General features: G+C 44.4%; 1 protein-coding gene across 11 annotated transcripts in view; it reads left to right on the plus strand.

Annotated features, from left to right (window-relative positions):
- FRYL (FRY like transcription coactivator) overlaps positions 1-22,842 on the plus strand; it is a 2,483,143-nt gene that overhangs the window by 465,511 nt on the left and 1,994,790 nt on the right. For all 11 annotated transcript variants that reach the window (XM_086962669.1, XM_086962670.1, XM_086962671.1 and 8 more), the window contains one exon: positions 16,282-16,362. In XM_086962669.1, coding sequence (XP_086818795.1) covers positions 16,282-16,362 — 81 coding nt within the window. The remainder of the gene's footprint in view (positions 1-16,281; positions 16,363-22,842) is intronic.

Below are 22,842 nucleotides of genomic sequence, written 5' to 3' on the forward strand. Positions count from 1 at the left end.
TTACCCGACAAAATAGCTATGACCCCTGAACTGGACAGCAAGGTAGTGGCATGTATTGCCAAGACCGGGAAGGACCCGAGAAGGGGACTCGACAAGGGCCTTATGTCCTGCCAAGACAGGCTATTGGATATCACGGGCCCGCTGACCAAAATGTTTGCGTTGGCAGACGGGGCATACGTTAGTAATACTCCCATTGACACAAAGAAGTCTGCCTTCTAGGCAACGCAAACACTGCGCATTCTAACGAAAAGCGAAAGTGTGCTTTTAAAGATCGACCCCAAACTGGCCGGACTTGCTACTAAAGCAGGAGGAGCATCCTCACAAGGCCTTCTCTTCGGAGAGGAATAAATCTGAGAAATGGCCAAATATGTAGGAGTTTTTAACTCCATTCAGAAATCACAGAAGGATATTAAGAAGGTGTTTTAACAATAGAGTTTTTTCACGGGCCCGGAGGATGCGGGTTCGATTTCCCGGTCGTGGAAACTTTTCATCAACACCCTTTGAGGGGCGAGGGGGGAGATCCTCCCAATCCGGATTTGGTTCTCAGTCATCCTTCTTTCCCCAAAGACAAAGATTCCGATGAATGGGATTCAGAGGCGAAAGGACGGCGAGAGGCTTTTGAGCAGGTAAGAGCATCCAAAGACCTTTCAGATACCTCTATAAAGGTGGGAGGGAGACTAGCCCCTTTCTCTGGGAACTGGAACATGGTGAGTCAGGACCCTTGGGAATTAGACACTGTCAAAGGTTACACAATAGAAATCATAGACTTGCCTGTTCAGGTGAAACTCCCACATGAAATCGGAAAAGGATTCCGCATTGGTGTTCCAGGAGGTGAGACCTATTAGCCAAAGGTGCAATCCGGGAGGGAGACGAGATTGGCTTTGTCAGCAATGTCTTTCTGGTAGAAAAGTACAAGAAAATGAGGCCTGTTATATATCTAAAAGACTTGTACCAGTGAGTGATTTACCGCCATTTCAAAATGGAGGGAATCCACCTGACTGGCTTACTCGACTAGATCTCAAAGATGCTTACGTGACCTTTCCCATCTGGCCCCGCATCAAAAATGTCCCCCATTTTTTTGGGAGGACAAACTATGGCAGTTTTGCAGCCTCCCCGTCGGACTTTCATCGGCCCCTTGGTGCTTTACCAAGGTCCTTCGCCCAATAGCAGGGTTGCTGAGGAACAAGGGAGTGAGATTAATTCTCTATCTCGACGACGTCTTAATGGCCCAGTCCAAGGAAGTTGCTTCTCAACACACAACCCTTGAGATAAATCTCCTAGAACACCTAGGTTTCGTTATAAACACAAAAGAATCTGCTATAACTCCAGCCCAGGTCACTCAGTTCTTGGATTTTTCAGTACATACACTCCAAGCAGAACTAAAACTACCAGGGGACAAAGTCAGAAAACTCAGGAAGGAGTTAAATAAAATTATAATGATTCACTTTTTTCCTCTAAGGACCGTAGCGAGGATATTGGGACTGCTGTCCTCAACTATCCAAGCGATATATCCGGGTCCCCTATACTATTGGGCCCTTCAGAGGCTCAAAGCCAAGGCCCTCAAGATGAATCAGTCCTACTCTCAGATGGTTTGCCTAGACACAGACTCCAGGAAGGAAATACTATGGTGGTTGAGGAGTGCAGAGGCCGGGAATAGGAGAGCAATCTTCGAGGTGAAACCGGATTTAGTCATAAACTCAGATGCGAGCCTAGAGGGTTGGGGCGCCACATGTGGCGAGTCTACAACGGGGGGACTTTGGACCCCCCAGGAGAAGGATCTACATATCAACTGCCTAGAACTTCTGGCTGGATACTTTGCAATCCAGAGCTTTACCAAGGTTTTGATGAAATGTTCGTATCCACCGTGAGATACGTGAACAAAATGGGGGGGGGGGCCCTCATTCGAAGGGTCTTTCGGACCTAGCTAAGAATTTCTGTGCATACTGCCTCAACAAGGGCATCTCAGTCGTTGCCGAACATATTCCGGGTTTGAACAATGGGGTGGGAGACTGGTTCTCCAGGAATTTCATAGATTCAAGCAACTGGAAGCTGGACAGGGAGGTTTTTCTTGCGATCCAATATCTGTGGGGTCCCTTTGGAATGGACCTCTTTGTGGACCGTCTCAATACTCAACCACTCAAGTTTTTCAGCTGGAGGCCGGTCCCTCTGGCCTTGGGGATAGACGCCTTCTTTCAGAACTGGCTTGGTCTGAAATGTTATGCATTCCCACCTTTTGCCATGCTTCCACGCCTCCTTGTTCGGGTTCGGAGGAACAAAGAATCTATAGTGGTAATAACTCCCCTGTGGAGATATCAGGCATGGTTCCCCATCCTCCAAGAGATGAGCGTGGATTTCCCAATTCTCATTCCTACCTTCGAAGAAATAGTAACAGGCCCTCAGGGGGAGCGTCTTCAGGGCATCCTGTCATTGATGGCATGGAGGATTTCAGGAGACCGTGGCACCTCCCGGGACTTTCGGATGGCTCTTTCAGACTCATGTCAGAATCATGGGCACCTGGTACAAGAAAAGTCTATAGATTGGCTTGGCGTAAATGGGTTTGCTGGTGCCTTCAACGGAATTACGATCCCATTTCAGCTGATGTAGTTCAGGTCCTCAATTTTTAGACTGAAATCTTTTCTTCGGGCCTAGCTTATCGAACTGTTAACGTATATAGAACGGCTATTGCAGCAGGACACTGCTTGATAGATGGTACCTCAGTAGGCCAAAACCTGTTGACGAAAAGTGAGTAGTATGCATGTTTTGAATTCTCTGCTCTATGGGACTTATGGGATGTCCTCAGAGTGATTACCACTTGGGGCGAGAACTCTACTCTCTCTCTGAAGAAACTGTCCTATAAACTGACTGTTTTACTGTGCCTTGTCTCCTTCAGACGTGCTTCAGATGTTAAAGCCTTGGATATCTCTAGTAGAGCCTATCAACCTGAGGGAGTCTGTTTTTTCATTAAAAGACAAACTAAAACTATGTCAACCTGTTTTCTACCCCTATTTCCCTCGGAATGAAAATTTGTGTGTGGTGAAGTGCTTGTTGGAGTACGAAAGGAGAACTTTGGTTTTAAGAGGTTCTGTAGATCAATTAATTATATCCCACGGGATTCCCCATAGAGCAGTTTCCTCCCCCACTTTAGCTAGATGTGTTAAGGATGTCATGAAAGAAGCTGGGATTGATGTTTGTTTTTGGTGCTCATTCTCTTAGAGGGGCCTCGGCTTCCAAAGCCATTTTTCTAGGTGGAGGCCTCCAGGATATCCTTAGGGCTGCAGATTGGTCGAATGAAGAATGTATTTTCAAAAGATGTTACTTGAAACCTGTATCAAATGTTATTGATAATGTTTTGAACACACTTTGAACTTGCATAATATTGGCCTCTGTGTCATGCCATAAAACTTAGATTTTTCACAGCCCGCTGGGCAGAAAATCTGGATTTTATTAAGGACACCGAGGCTAAAATTATCTCGCCTCTTTTGATCCCACCCTGGGATTGTGATTTATCCTTTTGTTCATTGTTCTTCTTGTTCTACAGATTAGATGCTTCATCATATCTTTCCGATGGCTTCAATAAAGTTTTTCTAAGTTATCTTGTTTGCTGCACAAAGAAGGTAGATCACTGCATGCACATGGACTATGTACCCCGTTGGATTGTTTTCTTGAAGTTCTAGTTCTCTTCATTGTTGCTGCTGTGAGCTACGCAATAAAGGAGATTTGCATAATCCTGGCCTCAGTGTCCTTAATAAAATCCAGATTTTCTTCCCAGCGGGCTGTGAAAAATCTAAATTTCTAGGTACACTTTGCCTGTGTTCTGTGTTTTGCCCTTGGGTGCAGGTAAGTATTAGATTTAATATTTTTCCCCTACCTATTGCCACTTTATTAATGTGGTAATAAGGTGGGAAAAATATGTTTCTATATGTTTTAAAAATATGTGGAGTATCGTAATACAGCCTCCAGTTAACGTCTGTACCCCAAAAAATATAAAAACAAATACTGTGTAGTACACTATATTTTACAAATGTAGTGTACTAAATACACTTGCGTTGTAAACGTTTTGTTGTAATAGTGCGTTGTAAACAGTAGAGGACACTGGGTCACAATTACATGAGCAGGAGGGAAAGGACGTGGATTTTATTAAAATAGTCTGGGAAACCCTAAAAAAGCTGCTATCTCCCCTCGATTTAAGACTGTCACGCATTGAGAACCATCTCTTAGAGGTGGAAAAGAGCATTCTAGCCCTAGCAACTCTTGCTTTGCGAGGTCATGAAAACATTAGTATTCCAGATGGCAACTCAGCTCCATCGTTATCCAACACTACCCCTCCAGTACCACCCTTAATCAGGCCAATACCCAAACCACGCACTAAGGGTTATGATCATAAAGCCCCCAAACCCCTACCAAAGTCACCGAGGCACCCTACTACACAACCTACTATCCAAGGTACAGCAGGAATCGAACAAAGGCCGAACGCCAATAAGGCTGATTGCCCAACCCCCCAGGGCCCACAAAACAGAAGTAATTTTCGTGGGGGCTTCATAGACCTTCCGCCTGATGCAAAGCCATATGTGGTGGTCTTGACAGGCGTCCCGGAAATTGAGAATGACCGTCAAGAAAACCACTGGTCCCTAAAGAATAAGGTTATCCACTGGCTGAATGTGAATAGACCAATCCCAAATGGAATGAGAAGTAGAATTTTAATGGTGCGTAGAGTTCCATGGGTAGGCTTTTCCTGGAAATCTAGCCCAGGTGATTGTATAGTTGTCCTTTGAGGACCCACATACGGCTCACCATATATGCTCGTGGACTACCTATGGGGAAGACTCAGCCATTGTACCCAGGCCTCTAACATTCTTTTACCCCCCACGTCCTAACCAAAACTATGGGGGGGAATGGTCTTTGGTACACCAACAGGCCCGCGGAGGGGCAAGAGACAAATGGCAAGTTCCTCACAGAAGGTGGTTTGGGGCACCTACATCCAATAGGTTTGGTTGTCTTGAAGAGGTAGATTGACTTCCCATGCCTGTTAGTTCTCCACCTCCTGCCAATGTCTTCTTGTCTCCTGCGGGTCAGGAACCTCTGGCTATTAAACCTGTTGGAATCAGCACCTATCTTCCTGGCCATCAATCGGAGTATGCTACGAAAGGATGGGGGCTGTTGGAAAATCTTAACACCATAACAGCTCCCGAAATAGCACAGGAGACAGCTTCTCTTCCCCTGACCCCCTTAACACCGCACCTACTGGCCCCGCTTATTAGTAAAAGGAACAATGTTGCTAGTACCCACGACATCTGGGTATCTGTCCCCACTAAGGAGGAGGTCACCGTAACCTCATTTGGGGCTGCTGTTGAGGCTACAGTTTTGCCACACGGGCTAAGAGGGTCTAGCTCTGTTTCTGCCCCCCCCTGCAATTGACCCCGCATTGGGGCTGACTGCTGCAGGAAATCCACTGTTAAGGCTCCTTAGTTGGAATGTAGCAGGACTTGCACGTAACATCGACACTCCTGATTGGAATGCGTTTGTGGAACCGTTTGGGATTTGTCTATTGCAAGAAACCTAGTCTCTGGAACCTCGACACAGGGTAGGTTATACAACCTTCTTTGTGCCTGCATCCCAAGCATCTGGTACCAAAGGTCGCCCTTCGGGCGGCCTCTTGATCTGGGTTAGTATTACACTGGGGCTAACCACAAGGCACATACCCACAAAATCTCCTGATCTGCAGAGACTATCAATCCAATGTCAGGGGGGGAAAAAGCTAGAAGTGTTTAACCTCTACTTAAGGGGGGCTAGGGGTGGTGTTTCTAGGCTTTCTTCAACAGGAATTGAGGAGGAGCTCGGATCCTGCAATACAGACTCCCTCATCATACTGGCTGGAGACCTTAATTGTTGCTTCGAGCCACTAGCCAGCGAGGACGTATTAGATATCTGGGAGGACGATGTAAGGAGAGGCATTCCCTTGCTCTCTCTAAATCCAATCAAAAAATGGACCCAGAGTGCCATAGATATTAATGGCCTTTGTATGGAATATGACCTTAGAGCAACTAATGGTAGATCCAAGTCTGACACCAGGGGAGCACATACTTATAATAGGGTGGGGCACACTTCACGAATCGACTATATATTGTTGAATCATAAGTTTTGGGTATACCTTCAAGACATGGAGGTCTTACCGACTTCTGATAGTGACCACAACCCACTAGCCCTGACCCTTACTGCCCCGTGGCAAGGCATGATCCCAACTCAGCCACCGCACATATGGAAATCATCTCACGATCTAGTCCCTTCGAACTGTGGTAGGCGGTTAAAATGGAACAAAGTTGCCATGGATGAGGGAAGGATGGCCCAAGCAAACTCCATAATTTCAACTGTGGAGATGAGGCTAGATTCCTCGGAATTTAGTAATTCTGATGTCTCCAACGTCTTTATAGAAATAACCCTAGCACTAAGTAAGCTGTTTGTTGTCCCGCAGGGAAGAGCAAGGGACAAGAATAGAGCTATGTCTAAGGGTAGAGCTAAATGGTTTTCTCCTACCTGTGCCACAGCTAAACGCGAACTTATACTAGCAGTGAAATCTAAAGTTCCCGGTCAAATTAGCCTCGCTAGGAAAAATTATAAAAAAGTCTTGTCTACGGCTAGAGGTGCCTACGAAAGTAATTTCTGGAACGATTTAATAATGGCTAGTTCAAAGAAAGATTCGAAGGCCTTCTGGGAACTGTTGAGAGCCAGGGATAAACCCGCCGACTCTCTACTGACATGTAACATCACGGGGGAGGCGTGGTTTGCTCATTTTTCCAAGCTTTACTCCCTTCCTATGGGTTCTTTAGATGCTATGACGGATCTGTCACACCGAGTGTCTGGTGGCTATCTAAATGAGGACCACCTCTTTGTCGCTAAGGAAGTTGAAGGGGCAATTAAGTGCCTGGTTGCCAATAAGGCTGCAGGACCTGATGGCATCCCAGGTGACTTAATGCGGGCCAACCCGGAGGTGTGGAGCAAACTTATTGCCCTACTTCTGAATGCGGTCCTGATGGGGGGATGTCTGCCTGATTCCTGGAGGGGCGTGGAGGTCGTCCCGATCTTTAAAAAAGGATGCCGGAACGACCCCGCTAACTATCGCCCAATTAGTTTGCTCGATTCCACCCAGAAGATAGCTGGCAAGGTAGTCTTAGGCAGGATCCTACAGTGGGTTGACGATAACCAAGTACTGTCAGACTTCCAGGCTGGTTTTAGATCCGGAACGGGGACCATCGAACAGACATTCCGCTTATTAATGTTATACTGGAAAGTGGTCGTATTGGGCAAGGGTAGTCTGTACCTCGCATTCATAGACCTACGGACTGCCTTTGACCTGGTCCCACGTGTCCAGTTGTGGAGTGTCTTAGAGGGCTTGGGCATTCCTTCTTACCTACTTAGCATGCTTATCAAGTTTCACGAGAGTAACTTTGCACAGATCAGGTGGGGAGATCAGGGCCAAAAAACACCACGTATTCCTGTAAATATGGGTGTCCGCCAGGGTTGTGTGCTAGCCCCCACTCTGTTTTCTCTATATGTTAATGGAGTGGTGGAGCACCTGCTTAAACATCCAACAGATGCACCTTCCCTGGCTGGCAGGAAAATCCCCACCCTCCTATTTGTAGACGACACCCTCCTGATCTCAAAAACTCCAATAGGCCTCCAATCCTTACTCTCCAGCTTCAAGATATTGTGTGATTCTAGGGGTCTTGCTATTAATGTAGGCAAAACTAAATTCCTGGTCCTAAACCCCCCAAGGAAAACTGTCACTACACCCACCTTGGACTCAGCCCCACTCGAAAGGGTAAAAGAGTTCGATTATTTAGGTATCCGCCTCTCTGACTCTATGAACTGGAAGGCCCACCATAAAAAGATCTTTCTGACCCACAAGAGGATAACAGGGGCCCTGCTGAAGGGAACAACGTGCTTCGTCCCTCAAACCAATTGGTGCTGTACTGGACATCTACAGGGCAAGGGTGGTGAGCGCAGCTCTGTATGGGTCTGAATTGTGGGGCGTGCAGAATGCTGACTTCCTGAGGCGCCTAGAAAATAAATTCCACAAAGACCTCATGAGGCTACCGCATAGCACCCCTTCCCTTCCACTCTTATTAGATGCGGGCACACGCCCAATAAGTGAGCAGGCGAGGCTAGGTCCCCTTCTCTTGTGGGCACGAATATGGAGGGTACCAGAATTATCCAGTTATGCTGAAGGCCTAAGGGAACTCCTCTTAACATCCGGCTGACACAAGGTCCGTTGGCTTAAAGAAGTTAAGCGGCTTCTTTATGACCTAGGCCTTGAAGACGCCTGGGCTAATAGAACTGCCCCCCCCAAAACAGATACTAAAGAAGCTATATTGGTCTTGGGTGGTAAATGAGAGAAACAGTAACTCCAAATTATGTAGATCCACCGTAGAATTTCTGATGGTCAATGAGCTCCCCCTTAGAGAACCATACTTAGACATGATCCACAAACCTTGGGACAGGGCATTATATTTTAAATTTAGGGTGGGTGTATTGCCACTAGGGCAGCTAACAGCAAGTTGGAAACCACCGCTGCAAACTACACCACATTGCCCTTTTTGTGACAATAGGCATGAGTCAGTTGCCCACCTAATGTTTAAGTGCCCAGGCTATGCAGCCCCGCGGCGCATGTGGCTGAAACCTCTATGTAGGAATCTTGGCACTAGATCTCACTTGGATGCGTTACGCATTTTAAGATCTGATGCCTGTCCCTTGTTTGCTTTCTGCCTGGCGAAATTCTTGGGTTGGGCCTGGCGGATTAGATCCGCCAGGCAATTGAGTCTCCATTAATATGATCTGTAATGGCACTATTCCTACTCTCTTGCTGCTATCAAATTCTTTCCACAAATGAGTTTCCCTTAAACCACATTGTGTTAGTTTTCTTTTTTTAATATTTTTAATTGAGGAACAAAATGCTAAAATGTATTCTTTTATTTTTCTTGTATTGTAATGCCAGTATTGTGTTTTTATATTTCCTGTATTGTAATGCTTTTATGATATGATTAATACATCAAAATAAAGCTACTATTACTACTACTTGCTTTGTAAAAGTTTTGTTGTAATAGTAGTGCGTTGTAAAAGTTGCGTTGTAAAGGTTGTTCACCAGTGTGGGATAGTGTATTTTCCACTTTTAACATGTTTAAATCTTCACTAAAATGTCTATGGAGTACCGCAGTAATACCTACAAATCACTGTGCTACTTATTTTTTTTTATATGCGCAGTTCTTTCGAAACAGCTGTAAAAACATAAAATTATGAATGCATTTTCTCTTCTTAGTAATACTTTAATAAAGTGTTAACAGGTAGGGAACAACAAGAAAACTTACAGCTTACCCTGAATGCAGAAAAACACAGAACGCAGACAAAATGTGCTGAAAACCACATAGCTGCCTTTTACGTTTGATAAACAGTCATAAGCCAAACACATACTGCCTTATCTTTTACAAATGCTGCAGTATACCGTGGTACAGTGTATAACCAAGTGTTTTAAAAATAATAACTTTTAACACGAGACCTGTTTACTCCTGCTACCAAAAATTAAGATTTACACCAAACATATGTTCCGGCCACATTACATCTACATCCGTTAAAACACTTTCACGCTATGTCTGTTTCAATTAACACACTCCACTGTACCCCACTACTCTCTGCCACTCCAATCTACAATACTACACTCTACACTGTTAGACTCTCCACCATTTTAGTGTACACCGCTGCACGGTGCGCTGTTCCTCTGTATGCCATTCCACTATACCGCATTCTACTCTACAACATTACACTATGTGCTCTTACACTGTAAAACACTCTATTCTACAGCACTACACTCTATTCTACTACACTTTATACCACTACACGCCGCTCTATGCTCTTCCACTCTATGCCGATCCACTCTACCTTACTACACTCTATACTAGTCCATTATGCCACTCCACTACTACAATGTACATTGTTACTGTATGCTACTCCATAATATAATTCGACGCAATACTGTTTGAAGCAACTCCACTCCTCTGTATGCCACTGTATTTTATATCGCTCTACGCTATGCCACTTCACTCCTCTGTACGCAAATGTACTTTATAATACTCTACTCTATGCCACTATACTCTACATCACTACACTGTATGCCAGTAACACTAAACAGTATTCCACTCCACACAACTCTGCAACACTCCTCGCCACTCCACAGTACGCTATTATATTACGTCACTAAAGTCTACTCCACTACACTCTACTGTTCCACCACACAATGCTACTTCACTCTAGTGTACACTATTCCACTGTGTTGCTCAACTGTACGACACTCCAGTCTACGCCACTCCACTGTACTCTACTACACTGTACTCTACTACACTGTATGCCAACACACTACACTATTCTACTGTATGCAACTCTGCTGTACGACACTCCACTCTGCTTTCAACTCTAGGCCACTCCACTGTAATATACCCCCCTCTGTGCCTCCCAGCCCTCTGTGCCTCCCCCCCTCGGTCAATCCTTTCTACCCTATTCCACCGTATAACACTACTGTATGCTATATCTCTATATACTGCTCCACTTTCATTTCACTGTACGACAGTAACACTCAACGTTATTGCACTTTTCTCCACTTCACTGTACGCTACTCCACTGTATGCCACTTCACGCCACTGCACTGTACTCTATTCTACTTTATGCTACTACGCTGCACATCACAGTATGCTATAAAAGTGTACACCACAACAGTCTACCCCACTATACTCTACCCCGCACCCCTCTACAACACTCCACTCTACGGTATTCCACTGTATGCCACTACACTATAGCTTACTCCACTCGGTCACTCCACTCTGTGCCACTTTCCCCACTACACTATACGCTATGCCACTGTACACTGCGCTATTCCACTCTGCCCACTCGACTATATGCTATTCCACTCTACGCTATTATACTGAATGCCACTACACTACTATTATTATTATTATAGTGTCTTTTATAAAGCGCGCAGATACCCCAACGGGGTGTCCCGGCGCTTGGATGATAAACCGTCTCAGTGGACAGGAAGTTACAGGCGAAACAGGAAAGTTTTCAAGGATCTGCGGAATTCTCGTTCTCGTTCTCTTTCATGGTTCCAATCCTTTCTTAAGGACAGATCTTTCAAGGTGTCAGCCCCCCCATTTCTTTCTAAATCTCACCCCATAGCCCAAGGAGTCCCCCAGGGTTCAGCGTTGAGTCCCTCCCTCTTTAACTTATATGTCCAGCCGCTTGCGGATGTGGCCAAGGAGTGGGGACTCACGCTGGTCTCATACGCCGACGACACCCAGTTGGTCGTCACCCTCTCGGAAAGCCCGTCCACCGCGGCATCCAAGTTTAGAGAGGGCATGGCATCAGTGGCACAATGGATGACGGACAACTACCTCCAACTTAATGCCGGGAAAACCGAGGTGCTCCTCCTTGGCCGTAACACCTGCCTATGGAACGAGCACTGGTGGCCGTCATCCCTTGGCACCACTCCATCCCCTAAAAACTGTGTAAAAAATCTGGGAGTCTGGATGGATGCCAATCTCAGCTTCCAGTCACATACTAAAAAGGTGGCAGCCACCTGCATAGGGCTCCTAAGGAACCTCCGGCCTATACTTGGACTCTTTGACTCTAAAGCTCGCCAGCTTATTATCCAGGCAACCATCTTGTCCCGCCTGGACTATGCCAACGTTCTTCTACTGGGAGCAAACAAAGCGGAAATAGCTAGGCTCCAGCGTATCCAGAATACGGCGGCCAGATCACTGGTCGGTCTCCCACGCAGATGCTCAGCCAGAGCTACCATCCGCAAACTACACTGGCTGCCCGTGGAGCACAGAGTGAAATTCAAAGCTCTTATCACGATCTTTAAGATCGTCAAGCAGGGAAACCCCCCCCCTGTTGCGAAATCTGGCCCGACCATACGTCCCCGGCCGCGACCTTCGCTCCTCTAACCAACTCCTCCTGACAGTCCCCAGAATCAGACTCAGCCGCACTGGTGGCCGCTCCTTTAGCGTCCTGGGGCCCAAGCTATGGAACGGTCTCCCCCTAAGTATTCGCTCCATAGATTGTCTCCCGGCCTTTCGCAAAGCCATCAAGACTCACCTCTTCCCCGCTCTCTAGGGCCCTCATCCTCCCCTCCCCGTTCTGTAAGAGTTAGTTTGTCTCTTAGCGCCGGGACACCCCATTGCTGGGGTAGCTGTTGCGCTTTACCAAACCTAGAAATTAGAAATTAGAAATTAGTTACTCCTGCGGAGATCCAGAGGCAGTTTATTCCATCTTTGAGCAGCTCCTAGCTCTAAGGTCTTTCCTCCCGCTCGGGCTTTCCTAAATCTCGGGGTGGCCAGCAAAAGTTTGGTATTAGATCGGAGGGCTCTCGGATTGCTGTAGGGTCAAAGGGTTGATTGTAGGTGGGCAGATCCGAGGCCCTTAGTGGTTCAGAAGGCAATTATCATCGCCTTGAATTCAATACGTCTGCAATTGATATTGAAGGTGTTAATGAATCGGAGTACAGCATATAAGGCTCCTTGTTGCGGTAAATTGTTATAAAGAGCCTCTATCGATGGTTACCATAAGGTCTGTTGCTGGATTGAATTGGTGTTCTTCGTCAATATTGATGATATGTGTGGTATCTTGGACATGGGATGGAATTTTGGATACATGAGGTCTTAAGATCGTGTCAATGTATTTTGAAAGTGGCTCTGTAATTAACCCTATCGTAGTGATTATAGGTAGGTAAGGGGGTGGGGGTCATCTTGATTCTTGAACTTTTGGTACTCCGTATATGCTGTCAATATTAGGGTTTTTGATGATTAAATAGGTATGTTCTTTCTCACAGATGTATTCATTTCGGAGGGCTCTAGCTGTTAAACGTTCTATTTTGGTTTTGACGTTAGTCGTGGGATCAACAGAGAGGGGCCTGTAGTAAATAGTGTCTTGTAAAAAGGTCCATTTTAGATACATAGTTGTTTGTTTCTAATACTACAATGCCGCCACCTTTGTGACAATTCTTGATTGTGATATTAGTGGTCTGTTTAAGCAGAAAGTGCAGAAAATTAATGGCGGCCAATAATAAGGGGAGTTTTTTCAAATATATTTGGTAGCTGCTAGAAGTTTTTTGTATACTACCTGCTTGAAGATGGTGACCTCTGGTCCTACCTGGTTTAAGGTTGGAGTAAAGTTAAATGCCAGGGCAAGACCTGATCTATTGGTGGTTATTGTAATGGCTTGTTGATCTGAAAAACCTTCTTGGGGACTGATTTTTCTGAAAAATGCCATAAGGTCTGGAAATAGTTCATAGGTGTGTTAATGCCAGTATAGGGCCCAAATGAGAGGTCCTTGGAAAGTAAGGAATATACAGAGGCATCCAAACTGGATTTTGAAAGATTAAATATTGGGATTTGGTTGATTTCCTCCAATATTGACCATTCTTTGTCACTAGGTATTGGTTGCGATCTGCTTGCTGGCTGCCTCGGTATCTGGGTTAATACTGTAGCCCCTGCAATTGTTTCACCTAGCTAAACAAGGCTGCCTCGGTATCTGGGTTAATACTGTAGCCCCTGCAATTGTTTCACCTAGCTAAAAAAGGCTGGCCATTATATTGTCCTCTTGTGACCAGTTACCTCTTGTATAGAGTTGATTCGAACTACCTTCATTTTCAGAATCTGAGGTGTCCGAGAATGTAGCGATCTTGCGATTGTACTGTCTGGAAGGATATTGGTCATTAGTTTGATACTCTCCCTGACTATAGTAGTTTTCAGTTAGGTATGGATATGTAGTTTATTTTTTGTATCTGCCAGGCTGCACCGTGGTAGTTGGTACACATGTTCATTAAAAATTATTGCTGTGACAAGCAGCTATAGTGAGAAGTAACTTTTTCTCGCCTGGCACTGCAAGACTTCCTTATCTGTCTACCTAGTCCAATACTCAGACCCTTCACATTTTGGAGATATTGCTGTGGTAACTTTTCCACAGGTACTTTCAAAAAACACATTCTGGTGGATGCTCCATCTAATGCTGATTCCTCAACTCTCCCTCACCTTCTCGTTCTGTGGAGTTGAATGAACTACTGAATATAGTTATCATTCCAGGTTAGATTTTGGCACACCGTCACTTGCAGTTTGTTTTAAGTGCTCTGCATCGGTGGGCATAGAAGTAGGAAGATTAGGAAACTGATATTAGCTAGCCCAGATGCTGCTTATACGCAGCTCTGCTCTGTTACTTTGGGGTTGATATGAAGTCACTTTAGAGCTATACTGTGTCACTTCCAAACACCTGGGGAGCATTATTAAAAACATCTCTGATCGATTGAATGGTTACATTAAACAAGATCTCAGGATGTTTGGTTTGTATTATATTCCAGAACATTCAAAATACCTTTTATAGTCTATATACACTATTTGAATGTTCTTTTTTTATGAAAGATACAATGGTACAGATTAGAAGAAAATAAGTTTGATCAAACAAGCTTTATTCAATTATTTCAAAGCAATCATAAAAACACAAGAAAGGGTAAAAATAAGACAAATGGAAAATCAAAAATTAATCAGCGAATTCCACAATCAAAGCACTTTTTTAAAAATCTGCCAATCGCGCACACATTGAGGGGCTAGACAGCTTGCAATAATAAAATGTGAAGGTTTGTTCTGGTAAAAACCATGTGATTTAAGAATTGGCAATAAGTAAGAAAGTACGTTAGAAATGTTGGTGTCAGTCATAGATTATTGTGCAAGTTCACCCTTCAAAGCACCTGTATTTTTATTTCCCTCAGTGTACTATTAAATCTGAAGTATGATGGCCTCTTGGTTGGTGGAGTTCAGAGCACATCCACTTACTGATCTGAAGTTTGGACCAGTTAGTGCAATCTATGAACTACACATAAATTCAAGTTCCTACTCCTGTTATTAAAGTGTATAAGAGCTTCCTAGCCCGATTACAGGGAGTGATACAAGCATGTAAATCTATTAAAAATGCTAATATGCGAAGACCGTAGTTACATAAAATCAACATTTTACTTAATTATGTGATGTTGTGTTAATGCAAACAAAGTATATGTCTAGGGAATTTTTTGATATGCCTAAGCCCAAGCTGTGCTTTTAAATCGTTAGACGTATATTCTGAATCTTTACTTAGTTTAAAAAAATCCAAATGAGGGAAAGAATACTGAAGGATGTGTTTAAGACCTGGTTCCTTTTGCTCCAGGACTTTTGTATGTTTTCTGGACTTACTTTGTAACATTTTGAGTCTGTTAATCCTGCATATTGTGCCACAGACTTTGACCTATTGTATACAATTGTATAACCATGTACTTTCCTTTAGCATTTGACTTTGAATAAGCCTTAGATTACTCTTCTCATTAGCCGAAGAGGTAATAAGTGTTAGACACTCAGAATGCAGTAAAATATGATACTCCTTAATAATGGACTCTCTAGTCTGTGCCTTATGTGATGAAAGGTACATTAACACACAAAAAAGAAAGAGCTAAAACGAATGTAATGAGGTGGATGACTTGGCGCAAGATGTGACAGCAGACCAATTTTTTTCCAATGTTGCCATCCTGTGCAACCTAGTATTGTCAGAGTTGGTGTTTGACTGTAGACCCTTGGATCTGCCTGAAAGTTGGAAAAACCCTAAAGTGTGAACCTTCTGATTGCGATGTTTAACTTGTACTACAAGTAGTACTACAGATGGGGGTGGCATGTGTTTAGGCAAAAGCCAGGTACTCCCTTATATTAGGTTTACCATGTTCCCGGACCTTAATGTTTTAAACTTATTCAAAGGTTAATACGATTTTTAACTTAAGCAGTGTTCGGATTGTTGGTATCACCCAGTGTTAATCAACCATAACTCCCTATTCAAATAAAAAAAACTTGAAACAAATTATTTGTGTTCCATTTAGGGGGCATGAGCTGTAATATTTCAGACTTGACTGTTCATTTGCATTGTGCTTCAGACTGATTTGCATAGAAAAACTACAACTAATAGAATGAAATGTCAATTTTGAGAGTGGCAGATTTGTTTTTAGCATTTCCATTTGTAACCTTTTTGATGGCTTACCCATTTTACTGGTAAGTTTGAATTATTGATTGCACTTGTGAAATATTAGCTCTTTTCCATCTGTGGGCAAAGGCTTTAACGTAAAATGGAAATGAGAAGGTGGATTCTAGGACTCTGTCAGCAAAACAAAGTTTTAAGTTTATAATATATTATGAACATGATATTTCTTTATTTTCTTTTGTTTGATTTATTTAGGTATTCAGGAACAAACACTGGGAATGTGCATATTATTGCAGATTTATATGCAGAAGTCATAGGTGTACTTGCTCAATCAAAGTAAGTTTATTAAACCCGGTTTTGTTGCTTTGCATATTTGTTCCAGTTGTTAAATTTCAACTGTTTGCTGAACCGTACAATAGTCCATTTAAAGACAGCATTTATAACTTCAAATAACTTCATTGAAAATTAGTTCTTGCGGAAACAGGATACCAAAGGAAGAGTACATCCAACAATAAAGAAAATAGTTCCGATTCTTGCTTAATACCATTAATTTGGAACTGCTAAGGGTGACAGGGATATCCTATCTGTCTTATCAAGTAAAATAAAAGGTTTGCAATTTCTTAGCTTTCTCAGTGAACCTATATAAAAAAAACTATCCAGGTATGTCCCACTTCATTTTTTTTTTCTATTTTGAGGGTAAAACAGAAGAACTGTGACATCTCTGCAAAAACCAAACTACTGTACAAGTCTTGTTCTTTAATTTGTTAACCTCTATATGTGTATGTGTTTTAGGAGATAGTTTCCAGATGATGTATCTGATAGACTACTAGCCGCAGATTCCTTCACGTAGAATTGTCCCCAGGTGTGGGACTGGATCAGGAAACTTTTTGGCATAGCATCCCTGCGAGCAGGGGGCGGGGCGGCATCACGCGACTACCCCCAGATGTCGTCCGCGTACGTGACGTCAGCGAGGTCACATAAGCCCGGTCGCATAAGCCTCGCCCCAGCGCGCCCACGTCAGTTTTTTTCCTTTTCTGTGTGCAACGCGGATCCGGTCCTTGCTACGGGCCTGTTTGGGGCCCTTTTTTCATCCCATTGTCTCTTTTGGTGGAACAGTAGGCGGATGCCTAAGGCTTCAAGACTTGCAAGTCATGTAGGCGTCTTATGCCGGCGATGGACCCTCACCTCATTTGTATGTAGTGTTTTGGGGAGGATCACGGCACCACTGATTGTGAGGCGTGCCAACAGTTGAAGCCGAAGTCGGAGCTGGAGCACCGGATGAAGCTACTCTCGGCGTGTCCCTCCAGGTCGACGTCCTCCCCTCGATCAGCTTCGACGGACGGCTTCAGATACAGCCATTGTTGTCGTCCTCGCCCTTCTCCGATGTCACGTGAGTGTCGCTCCCCGGTGGGTAAGTGTTGCAGTTTGTCCCCTGGGACAAACTGCGACACTTTCCGGCCTGCTGGGGGCGTGGGCTTTCCGCGGGTGATGCGGGTCCGCGTGTCGTCCTGTCCAATTTTTCCCGGTGTTGGGGCCTTGAGAGTCCAGATGGAGACATATGCGGCGGCTTTGCAGGCCTCGCTGGCTTCTCCTCCTTGCCTTGCGCGGGGCCCTCCGCGGCGTCACCGGCGACTCCAGCCCTGTCTGGCTCGGATCCAGGCTTGGAGGATGTGGTACTGTTGGGGTGCGGCCCCTCGGGGGTCCTTTCTTCAGACACAATGCCACGCCACAAACTCCTGCGGGATTCCCTGTGGTGTTGTTGGTGTTCGGGTCGCATCCCTGAGCCCCTCTCGGTCCTTTGACAAGGTGGTCCTGTCTAAAGCCGAGGTGACGCAGCTGCGGTGCCGGCAGCGACTGGACTGTGCTGAGCCACAGGGGTCGGTGGACCCTCCTCGTCACGCTCCGAGTCGAGGCTGGGTAGGGACCCCTTGTCCCTCTCTGGGCCCCTCTTGTCCCTCCCCACAGTCTGTCTCGTCGGAGTAAGTAAGTTTACTGCACAGTTAATAAAACTCACAATTTAAAATACATAGCTTTAAAAGAGATAAATATCAGAGATAAAGTGATTTTCAAAAAATAAAATTTTCCAATCGCCATATTATGTGATAATATGTGAAGATCATGTTACCAATTTACTTTTTATTATTGTTAGTTTGAGCTGCGGTCCCAAAATTATGCTCAGAAGTACTGTATCTGTTGCTTAGTTTCCTCTTTTTGTGTTGCCTTGATTCTCTCCATCACTGTGTCAAGGAATTTTGTAAATCGGCAGTTAAATTGGGTCTCCTGCGGATTAAGACATAGTTTGCCTGCCTGTCTGCAAGATCTGGTGCCCTTCTGGTTCCATGTTGCACGTAGTAGGGATCTCCTTTTGTCCATTAAGCATGGGCAGATACATATGATATGGATTAGATCCTCAGGTCCTGCTCTGCAGAGACGGCAAGTTTGATCTTCCTGGTCCCTTTTCCCAGGCAGCCAGATGAGGGAGAATTGGTAATATTCAGAGGCGCAGCTTTAGAAATTTTTCTTTAGTCTTCTGTTTGAATCCGTGGGCCAAGTACGCTTGAGGCTTTAATATTTTATAGCCATTTAGGACTGTCCATCCATGTGCCCTCTTAGCTAGAGTTTCCTTGTCTTCTATTAGCGATGTTATTTTTGTTTCTTTGGTTACTAACTTTTTGAATCATTTATGGTCTACTGAGGTGTCCCAGAGATCAGTCAAATCGAGTTTTTCTAATGAATCCATCAAATACTCTCTGGCATGTGATCGCTCTTGTCGCTGCAGCTCAATCCAAAGATGGGCATTTAAGGTACCTTGCTCTGCGTTTTTAATCTTATGCCAGCATTTGATATAGCTGCCCCATTTTTCCACCGTCTGTTTCTGTACCCTGAATTCAAGGCGAATTTGGGCAGGGGGATACATAGCTGGGTAACTGGAAGATGGATTTGTAGGTTTTACTGATCACTTTGTTGAGGATCGGTGCATCTTTACGAAATGTTAATTCGCTCCCATATGTCAGCGTCGGTTGAAGGCAAGCTCTCAGTACTTGTAGAAGCGGGTGAAGCGTGCAGTCAGTCAGTACTTTTTTCAGGGGTTTCATCACTAGGTAAGTCATGGTGCCTTTTCGATGTAGCGTCTCTAATTGGGGCTTAAACAAACCTCTGCTATCTAATAAGACCCCCAGGTACTTGTAGCTCGATACATGGTCCAATTTGTGTCTGTCCAAGTACTAGCTGTTTTTCCTAGTCTTCTTATAGTTCACTGCCATTGTTCGTGTTTTCTTTAAGTTGATAAGTAGTCCGTTACGCTGTGAGAATGAGCTGGTGGTGTTTAGAAGGAGCTGGATACCAGTTGGAGTGCGACTTATTAGGACCAGATCATCGGCGTATAGGAGATTGGACAGCGTGATGTCTCCCAAACGTGGGGCATGCGATTTGATGGTGTCCAATTCCCCTGGTAGGTCTGCTAGGAAAAGATTAAACAAAGTAGGGGCTAGGACGCACCCTTGTTTCAGTCCTTTAGAGGTGTTAATTCGCCTAGAGAAGTGCGTACCGTCTCCCAGCTTAATCTTGACCCAGGTGTTGGTGTGAAGTAGGATCAGCTGCTTCAGGAGGGTTGAGGTATCCCCCATTTTTCAAGCTTTTGCAATAGCTTGCCCCGATCCTCGTGGTTGAAGGCTGAGCTGTAGTCTATAAAACATAGAAACAGCGAGGTCTTTCCTACTTTGGCCGCGTCTGTCAGCAGAGTTAGTGCCATGACGTTGGTGGTGGTTCCTTGTCCTCTACAGAATCCTGTTTGGTTTGCTGGAATTATATGCTTTGTCGCTGCCCACGATGTCAGTTCATCCAGTAGAAGGCCAGTGTAGTATTTTGCCTCTATATCTATTAGGGCAATCAGCCGGTAGTTGCAAGGATTACTCCTGTCTCCCTGCTTGTAAATTGGGCTTATAATCGATCCTTTCCAGGATTCTAGGCAGGTTTCTAATTCTTGTGTGCCCATGAAGAGTGTCATTAATGTGTTGCTCCAGAATTCCGTGTCGTGTTTAAATATTATCGTTGGTATCCCATTTGGGCCTGGAGCTCCTTCCGATTTCCCCTTCTTTATTTGGGGTTTTATCCGATCCGCTGTTATGTTGATTTTATTTTCTTTGCTGCCTGTTGTAGTGCTGTTGTACTTTACTCCATATGAGTTTTTTTGATCGTGTTTTCCCGTTATTCTTTTCGTGGGGTTTCTGGACCCTTTTTCTACCTTTCCTGTTTCGTTATCCTTCTTGTTGATCTCTGTTTCCTGTGCTGTCCGTTCTGTGGAGTTGCCCTCTTCAATTTGGTTAAAGTGGTTATGCAAGTAATCAACCCAAGCTACCTCCGATCTATATGAGCTTATTCCGTGGTGCCCAGGCTGCTGCAAACTGTGAATTGTTTGCCAGAATTTGGCACTGTTTTTTAGTTTTGAGTCGTGCTTTATTTTTGCCCAGAATTCGGTACGCAAGCTCCGACAACAGTCTCTCAAACTAATCTTAGTAGCTCCCACATGGGCACGCCAACCGTGGTTCACAACGCTGCTAGAACTCTCACTAGTTCCAAACCAAAGACTGTGCCTGTCCCCATCCCTGTAAACGCAGAACTATGGAGAGATCAGACATCCAGATCCAAGACAACTGAATCTGGTGATCTGGCTCCTGAAGTCTTAGTTTGGTTACCTTAACCTGCCACCAGACTGTATGAACATCATTAAAGAAGCCAGACGACCCACTACTAGAGCCTGCTATGCTGCAAAATGGAAAAGGTTTGCCATTTACTGCACTAATAATCATAATAATCCACTAGATGCTTCCATCCACCACATCATTTATGGAAGGACTAAAGAGGATCATTCCTCCTAGGTTACCACCCTCTCCAGAGTGGAACCTCAATATTGTTCTTACCAGGCTCATGAGACCCCCATTTGAACCTTTACACAAATGTGAACTACAATTCCTCACATGGAAAACCGCCTCACTAGTGGCCATTACCTTTCCTTAGAAGAGCAAGTGAGATTCAAGCTTTCACTATACAAGAACCATTTTTACAATTACATCGTAACAAAGTGGTCCTCAGAACAAATCCAAAATTCCTGCCCAAGGTAATCACCCCATTTCCTCTTAATAAATCAGTGGAGTTGCCAGTGTTTTTCAAAACCTAGACTCTGTAGTAGAGAGCTCTACACACCCTAGACGTGAAAAGAGCCCTTCTTTATTACATTGACAGAACAAAATCCTTCGTTTGTAGCTTTCTCTCCACCACATAAAGGTATTCCCATCTCTAAATTCGGTATTGCAAGGTGGATTGTAAAATGTATCCAAATATGCGATCAGAAAGCAAAACGCACATTAACAATTCCTCGTAGAGCGCATTCCACACGCAAACTAGGAGCATCTATGGCTTTCTTAGGGAACATTCCCCTAGAAGACATCTGTAAGGCAGTAACATGGTCTACACCACACACCTTCACTAAACATTATTGTGTTGATGTGCAAGCCAAGCTGCTGTAGGCCAAGCTGTCCTCAAAACTCTTTCAAACTACTGCAAGAGATGCAGGGGACCACTGCTAGGGGAGACACTGCTGTATAGTCTATGCTAAGTGTGAGATCTGCAGCGTGTATGATTCGAATGGAAAATGCTACTTACCAGTACGCATCTGTGCTTGGCATGTAGAGCTGCAGATTCTCACACGCCCACCCGCCTCCCCGGAACCTGTATCTATTCCAGTCTATCTTAATTAGACATGCACACATGGACATCTTTTTTCTTTCTACGAACTCCATCATTTCCCATCATGGCGAAAAACAATCTAAGGATGGAGTAGTTGCCCATGCGCACTATCGTCAAAGGGAGCAGTCACCTATCTTGTGACTACAAATACGTCTTCCAAGACTACGACAACATGCAATCATCCGATCCTAACTCCAGATGGCGATCTAATGCGAAGTGTGAGAATGAGCAGCTCTACATGCCAAGAACAGATGCATACTGGTAAATAGCATTTTTCCTTTCTCCTCTAGGAACCCATGTGAGATTTTGGGTGTTGGGAAGCTTTGAACTGTTATTTTGTATGGGGAAAACAGTAACTATAACTAAAGACAAGAATAGTCTTACTTTGTAATGGTGAGATCCTTAGGTTTTGTATTTTTGGCATACCACCCCCAGTACTCTAGGTAATCTGAAAGTAATCAATAATTGTTCTTAAAGTATTTACTGTGTAATTCACACTGCATTTTAAAGTCATACCAACCTGTAACAACTGAAAATCCATTCCCAACTGCATTTCTGGGTAAAGGGTTACCATTAAAAGTATTTTACCTATCTGTACCAAGTCCTACTTCGTTCTAGAAATGAAATACAAGTATATCTTCTTTATACTTACTCAGTTGGTCTGGATTCTGACTTTGTGTGTGCCATCAGTCTTGATTACGTGAATACAATAAATGCGTAACACACCCTCCGAATAAGCTTAATTGCTTGCCCACACTACCGCAAAGAGAGCTGTTAGTACTTACCACATTTAGCCTCTGCTATACCTTTAGGGACTCTGTGCACACTGTACCATCCTTTGATATAGCATATACAGAGCCAGCTTCCTACAGTGGCATATTGTGTTTTCACTCCTGATTTGCACCATGTCACCCAGCCTGAAATGGCAGTCTGTGTGGAATTTGTATCTGGTTCCCAAAGGGTGGCACAAGCAATGCTGCAGCCCTTAGGGGACCCTCTTTTGTACCTCTGCCCTAGGTACCTGGAGTGTCATGTTCGAGGCATGTGGGCTGCTGAATTCATATCTGTGCA

The sequence above is a fragment of the Lissotriton vulgaris genome, chromosome 3_1 (genome assembly GCF_964263255.1).
Source record: "Lissotriton vulgaris chromosome 3_1, aLisVul1.2, whole genome shotgun sequence".
Classification (NCBI taxonomy): Eukaryota; Metazoa; Chordata; class Amphibia; order Caudata; family Salamandridae; genus Lissotriton; species Lissotriton vulgaris.